This window comes from Dendropsophus ebraccatus, chromosome 14 (assembly GCF_027789765.1).
Source record: "Dendropsophus ebraccatus isolate aDenEbr1 chromosome 14, aDenEbr1.pat, whole genome shotgun sequence".
NCBI lineage: Eukaryota > Metazoa > Chordata > Amphibia > Anura > Hylidae > Dendropsophus > Dendropsophus ebraccatus.
The window spans coordinates 25,827,474-25,835,341 of NC_091467.1; the positions used below are offsets into that span (position 1 = coordinate 25,827,474).

General features: G+C 39.9%; 1 protein-coding gene across 1 annotated transcript; it reads left to right on the top strand.

Annotated features, from left to right (window-relative positions):
* Positions 1 to 772: 772 nt before the first annotated feature.
* LOC138772852 (keratin, type I cytoskeletal 17-like) lies at positions 773 to 7,085 on the top strand. Its single transcript, XM_069953573.1, has 8 exons — positions 773 to 1,182; positions 2,045 to 2,127; positions 3,088 to 3,244; positions 3,530 to 3,688; positions 4,579 to 4,704; positions 4,818 to 5,032; positions 6,322 to 6,356; positions 6,896 to 7,085. Exons 1-8 carry the CDS (start codon positions 850 to 852, stop codon positions 6,997 to 6,999), a joined length of 1,212 nt encoding a protein of 403 aa, XP_069809674.1. The 5' UTR covers positions 773 to 849; the 3' UTR covers positions 7,000 to 7,085.
* Positions 7,086 to 7,868: the final 783 nt, after the last annotated feature.

Here is a 7,868-nt window from a genome sequence, read left to right on the forward strand (position 1 = left end):
CACTTTCCTGGTGACATGCAGCACCAAAGGGATGAATGGGGAAACAATGGACGTGCATGGAGATGCCACACACAGTCAGTGGGCACCCTCCATAGGTCAGTTGGGTGCCCTCCATTTTATTAAGGAACCCTGCTGCCAGCAACTAAATTATAAAGGCAGTGAAAGATGACAGGGAAGGTCCCGTCCTGCCATACATAACAGTTTGCCCCCATCTCTTTGGTTTATTCTGCAGACTGTAGAACCTATAAAGAGGACTCCTATATACTTCTATACCAATCATAATATAAGGCATGTAGCCAACCTATGAGCTCCATAGCTAACACATGGTCTCCATAGTACACATGCAATTGATAATAAGGTAGCATATGCTGATATCTAATACTAAGCAAAAAAAAAAAAAAACAGAAACAGAAAAAAATAGCAATGAATAAGTCATATTAATATAGGATAAATCCACTGTCTTATCAGTGATGATAATAATCCTTAAAATATTAGTTACACACATTCTTAGAAAGCTGCCATATAAAAACACACATTATAATTGCTATTTACTGTCGTCATTGTCGGCTGCTTGTCAGCACCCCGGACCTCCCCTGTAACCATAAAACTAGTAGGCATTTTAAAAACTATATATAAAAAAGCTCATATGCATTTTATGTGTAATTTGTAATAATCCAACCCGGATTTATACAATGTTTTATGGTGAAACATAAAATTGAGATGACTTTACACCCATCACGGCCATTCTGTATAAATATCTCGAGGATGAGCAGAGTTGTATGATCCACTGATAATCTCCCACTTGAAGATCTTTGAAGACCGAAGAGGTTGCACCTGACGTATTGCACCATGTCTTGTCACTGGAAAAGTGGATCCATAAGATCGTCCAGCAGCAGCGTCAGTGGTCACAGGGTCAGCAGCCTGGCTGGAGACTTGGCTTTGGGATCTGAACACTTTTTTGTTGCAAGCCATTCTTCAAATGATGGCCTTCTGCACGGAGGAGAAAAGGAGACCATGCAAAACCTTAACATCCGACTGGCTTCCTATCTGGACAAAGTCAAAGCCCTGGAAGAAGCCAATGCTAACCTTGAAGTCAAGATCAAAGAATGGTACTGTAAGCACCAGCCAAAAGTAGAGGACTACAGCCCTTACTTCCGTATCATTGAGGAGCTCAGAAGCAAGGTAAGTGATTCATGGTTCCTTGCGGTCAATGTTATCACTGTCCTGTTATGCTCATATTGCTTTAGGGCTTCGTATATCACAATGTCTCCCATCTGGACAAAAAGGTGGTTTTAAAAACGTGCATTAGCCATCTACTTATAAAAGAGCATTCATCACAGATTCTGGGCCTTCTTTCCAAGGTTTATATCAGTACAGGCTTCGGTGCTTACAGTGCTTTAGAGATTGAGATAGGTTAAACTTCTCGTTATGATATAGGAAATTAAGCTGCTCAAACACATTAAAGTAAGGTTGATCGAACCTTACTGACCATGTAATCTAACAGTGGGCGTTGAGGGAGAGAAAGATTGGGAAGTTGAATCAGTTCTCAGGGTAGATAAGGTGCCACCAGAGCTGTCTTGTGGTGACCTCTTAATACCCATTCATGTTATGATAGTCTAATATACATAGCTCTTCTAAAGTAACTAAACTAAAACTTATAGGATCAATATACAGTAGAAAGTCTATGTACTTCTGCATACAGATACAGTGCTACAGCAATAAATGGATTATCCGGGATTTGAAGAAAACACATCTGCTTTCTTTCCAAAACAGCATCACCATTGTCCTCAGGTTGTCTGTGGTTTTCCAACTCTGCTCCATTCACTTTAAAAGGATTGAGCTGCAATACCACAGACAACCTGGGGAGAAGAGTGGGCACTTTTGGAAAAGAGCAGCCATGTTTTTTTAAATCCTTGATAACCCCTTTAAAAGACTACTGGCTCAACAATAGGTGCCATGTAATCTATACATCAAGAGTCACACAAAATGTCTAATGTGTACTATTCAGAACAGTTCTTTAAAACAAGTTCTCTTTCCGTTCCAGATCTTAGCTGAAGGTTCTACAAATGCGCAACTATTTTTGCAAATTGACAATGCCAAGTTGGCCGCAGAAGACTTCAGAATTAAGTAAGTAAAAGAAAGCCTTCAAAACATTACATTGAATAAGGGCCCTATTCCACCGGACGATTATCGTTCAGATTATCGTTAAATCGTTCGAATCTAAACGATAATCGTTCGGTTGAAATGCAGTTAACGATTAACGACCGAACGAGAAATCGTTGATCGCTTTATAAGACCTGGACCTATTTTTATCGTTGCTCGTTCGCAAAACGTTCGCATTGAATAAGACATCGTTCGGTTGTTCGCAATAGATACGAACGCAATAGCAAATAAATAGCGAAGAAAAACGATCGCAATTACAATCATAAGTAACGATTATCGTTCCATGGAAATGACTGAACGTTTTCAGGTCTTTCGCAATAGCGGTCGTTTGAGATCGTTAATCGTTAACGATTATGCAAACGATAATCGTCCGGTGGAATAGGGCCCTAACTTTCAAGGAACAATTCTGTCAAATACAAAAAGAAAATTAGACTATGATTGTAATATAAACCAGATAACCTAGACAAAAATTCTGGGGTGGGAAATAACCTATGCACCTGGAATGGTTGTGCACAACACTAGCATAGGGCTTGGTTATTTAGGGTGTCTAATGGCTGTAGCTTCCGCAACGTCCAGCTGACCAAGTGGTTAAAATGTTATAAATGTAAACAGCTTTTCAACAGCTTAAATACTCCCATTCTGGATCTGACAAAGAAACCATTTTAGCTTTAGAAATACGTTGTAAATACATATAATAAAGAATAAGAACAACATGTACAACGGCCAGCCCCATATGTGCCTTACTTCTCTGGTATCTAAAAGATGTAAATAGGCCCCATTTCTGGTGCTAGTTGACATCTTTATACCCCTCACCACCCGTTTTGATCTGTTTTCTGTGATGTTTCCCCATACTCTTGTTTGTTATGTTTAAAGCCTTGTAGTAAAGTATACAAATATCTTTAATCATGTACTGTCTGGTTTCAGGTATGAGAGTGAACTAAGCTTGTACCAAAGTGTTGAATCAGACATCTCTGGCCTACGTAGAGTACTGGATGAGCTGAATTTTGCCAGGTCCGCTCTTGAACCACAGCTCGAGAGCTTGAAAGAAGAAATTGAATGTCTGAAGAAGAACCATGAAGCGGTATTGGGTTGTTTTTGCTTTTCTTCTGACACCTATTCTTGACCAGATGTAGATAATAGAACAGGTGTATTCTTTATCAGAGATGGACGCAACTTGAGCATGCTGGATACAGCCATACATGCTCGAGTTGCGCTCATCTCTATTTTTTACGTCTTCCAAGGGTTTAAGGATTGTATGGAGAAATTAATAGCGTTCTATTATGTATCCATTGGAAAAATCTACCCTTGTCATGTAAAAATCTTTGGTCGATTGACCTTACATGTTACTTTGTTGAATGCCTTGAAGGAAATGAACGCTATGAAGGGAGAAAGAGCTGACGTTAACGTGGAGATGAATGCTGCACCAGGAGTGGACCTGAGCAAGCTTCTGAATGACATGAGGGTTCAGTACGAAGAAATTGCTGAGCAGAACAGGCAGAAGGCCGCAGAATGGTTCAATGAAAAGGTAAGATTATGTGTAGGAACATTGTGGACCTGTAACGAGTATTCGACCATCCTGTCAGCAGACTTTTATCATTCTTTGGATATCGTAGATGTCTGTCTTAGTGATTAAAGTCAACTGATGGCTTCATGATAGCTCCATATTATGAGGAGAAAACAGAGAAGACTGAACCCAATACTATTCTTCCAAGTGTTGCAGTTATGGGCCCATATGACATATTGAGCTCTTCTATCAGCCAGAAGGTGGCTAAGAGATTTGGATGGGGTGGGGTGGGGAATATTTACAAAAAAGTGACTTGTCATAATCTTTTTGTTACTTACCCAACTGATTCTTCACTATTGATGTTCTGTCACTCACCAGATTGCCAATGTTTGCTTCCTGGTGCCATTTTGGCACACAGGAGATGCCTGTCCAGCCAGTCATATTATAGTAGTATTGGCTGAGTGAGCATTTCCTATAGACAACAAGGTAGTGGAGATCAGTAGGAACCAGTTGAATATTGGAACAGCGTTAGATAAGAGTTGGCCAACTCCTCAATCAGCCACAAATCTATTGTGTCTAGGAGGATTTCACTTGCCCCCCATTGGCAGATGTTGGGGGAAAAAAAAGACAAATTGATGGAATCTTTTATTTTAAACTGGAGATAAAGCACTGACCATGGGATCTTTCAGTAGATTATTTCACACTTGTCAATGAAATAAACTATGTCCATGACCATCAATGGTCTTTGATGGTCAATTGAAAAGAACAGGGAAATGTCTTGCTGTTTATGAGATAGTTATTACCCTCCAAAGTGATATGGTCAAACGTGAACCGAGCTAACTGGGTTTAACAAAAATTGCAAAAACTATGACACATCAATACTGACACAGCTTCACTGATATATCTTTTAGAGTGCTGAACTTAACACAGAGATCTCACACAGCAGCCAGATGGTTGAGACCCACAAGAGCCAACTGAACGAGCTAAGACGCACCCTTCAAGAACTGGAAATTGAACTACAAGCCCAACTTGCTATGGTAATACAATCTGCTTAGGAGCTTGTCTTGAATATTTTTAAGAATGCTGTATATAGAATGTATTCCATGTCGGGGTATGCGTCTAACAATCCAATATTATTGATTTACAACAGAAAAAATCCCTGGAGAGCTCCCTGGCTGATACAGAGCGCTGCTACAACACTCAACTCACACAGCTGCAAGAATATGTAGGAAATCTTGAAGAACAGTTGAGTCAGGTCCGCAGTGATCTGGAAAGGCAGAACGCAGAATACAAACTACTTCTAGACATTAAGACTCGTCTGGAAAAGGAGATTGAGACTTATCGTAGACTGCTTGATGGAGAAGCGTAAGTATGATTAAACCTTTGTAGTGGTTCCATAATGGTGTCAGTGCTTTCACTGATGTTACTGAGCCCCTGAGAGTCCCCTCTATAGTGAACATGCTATTTCTCATTCAGTGCTGTTTGCCAGTAGTAGACACAAGGGCAGGTCCTTTCCCTTACTTCTCTGGAAAATCACCTCTTACTACAATGCCAGTCTAGTGCTGGTGTACTAGACTGAACTGTGGTGCTCTGCAGGGGGATGATTTACAGTATACTACTATAGATGACTTATGGGGGGAAAGGGGGTTACTGATACACTAGTGTTGCATGGCACTATGAGAGCATAAATTAAATACACAGCAGCACAGCAAGCTAGATTATGAATCTTGGGGCTATTTAGTTTAGAGAAAAGACATCTTGGGGGCAATCTCATCACAATGTACAAATATATGAATGGACAAAACTGAGATGTTTTTTAGTGATTTTCTTACACATAGGCCTGTAACCATGACAAGGGGGCATCCTCTACATCTAGCGGAAAGAAGAATTCACAAGCACAGACAGGGATTCTTTACTGTAAGAGCATTGAGACTATGAAACTCTCTGCCACATGATGTAGTCATGGCTGATACATTGAATATATTCAAGGCCTGGATGCTTCTCTTGAAAGATATAACATTACAAGTTATGGGCAGTAGATTACATGTGATAGGACATGATCCAGGGATTATTCTGATTGCCAATTTGGAGTCGGAAAGGAATTTTTCTCCCTTTGATGGGGCAATTGGTGACTGCCTCCTAAAGGTTTTTGCCTTCCTGTGGATCAACACAGTGTGGTTTTAGGTTGAACTTGATGGACTCTTGTCTTTTTTGAATGTTTTTAACTGTAACTTTAATGTAACTTTGTAAGCGGTTACACTAAACACTTTGCCGCTGCTGAAAGAAATAGAAGCCTTGATTTACCTATTAAGGACAGTGTGGGCAGTGTTACAGGTACACAGCCCAGACTCCCTCCTCCCCTCTTCTGCCCACAGCAGTAGCTAAGTGCTGCCCCCACTTCTTGTGTACTGTCTTGGTGTCTCTGTTACTAGGGACAGATTTACAATAACAATAGGCAGTGGACAGTAGTTTGAAGGAAAGTGAGAAGACCTTATTTAAATCATTTCATAAATGAAGGGAAGTTGTTTGAAATGACAGTGCTAATTGGATACACTACATAGGGAAATGCAGTGTTTTAGGTGGACATTTATTTTATTGAAACACTAGTACATGACTCTCTAATATATTAACTTGTAACACCTTCTCTACTACAGATGGCACTGCAAAGAAGTAATAATCCCCGCTAAAGGTATGTCTGGACCTAAACTATTCCAGAGGTAGAGATATAACAATATAATCTAAAATTGTTAGAATTATTCATGATATAGTTGTTACTATATAGTAGTACCCACACTATAACAATGCTGTAATCTAAGGGACCTAATACTATGCTATCAACACACTGCATATATATATAATGACCCTGGTGGAACTACTAAACACTAAACTACGACCTGCACCAAATACCCATCGTATTGTAGCTACTACTTATAATCTCATAATTGTACCTTCTGTGCACCTTCTATAGCTAAGCTCTTGTATGGTTTAGGATTACTCCCCTACTACATCCCTATGTCACATGCATAGTATATTTTACCTACACTGTCGTAGTACCTACATACCATCTTCTGCCTAATGACCATGGTACTCCCACCAGCTTGTGTCAACCATATCACAGTACCTATATACCTGGTAGTTCTTAAGACTACTAAAACAGCAGCAACAAGCTATATTGTCTATATGTCACTAACTAACTATGCCATAACCAATATCTTTCTTTCTTTTAAGAGCCAAATAAAACCAGGAAAGTGACAACCATCGTAGAAGAAGTGGTCAATGGCAAAATTGTGTCACAGAAAGTCAACGCAACTGAAGAGAAGCTGAAGTTCTAACCATTTCATCCTCTTCGTTGCCATAGTCTGTGCTGAATGATGCACGGTCCGCTTGGGTACTGGGCATAAAGTATCTCTTTGCATTTTACTAGTTAATAAATACTATTGAGCATTTTATATTTGTTATTTTGTATTATTTATATTTATTGGAGACGAAGTAATAAAGATGTCGGGAAAATCTAGGCCAGTAAAAGGTTACTGTCACTTAAAAAACAAAAAAATTTTTTAGATATCGCTCAAAAATGTCAAACATTTGGATCAGTCGGGGTCTAGTGATCAGACCCCCACCGATTGTGAGATTTCTGTGTGTTTTCTTTGTTACTAATGTTCTTGTTTCTCTGGTGGTCTGCTTCCACCAGCATACTGCTCATGCCAGCTGGCACAGTCATCGGGTTACCTTTGCTCCTTGCCGTGTGGTCTACATGGCCCTTCAAAGTCATGTGCACTTGCTCCAGCTGCTGGGTCTGCTCATAGGATATATGCATGCAATCCCATCAGTCATCTTAAAGGGCCAGTAGTCTGCTGTATACCACTGTCTTTGGGCAGGGGCGTAGCTAATGTCTCCTGGGCCCTGGTGCGAGAGGTCAACTTTGGCCCCCCCTCCTTTCACGACCAAGTGATGCTACTGGTAGGTGTATGTGTGTGTATATATATATATATATATATATATATATATATATATATACTCAAAGACAGATATTACCAATAACACCAGCATATAGGAAGAGAAAATATTATCACCATATATATTACCGCCATATTGTTACTGTATACTGAGACCAATATTGCCAATAATACAAGTATACAAGGGGCAAATATTAACGCCACACCACAACCACTACCATCACCACCATATGGTTACTGACCAA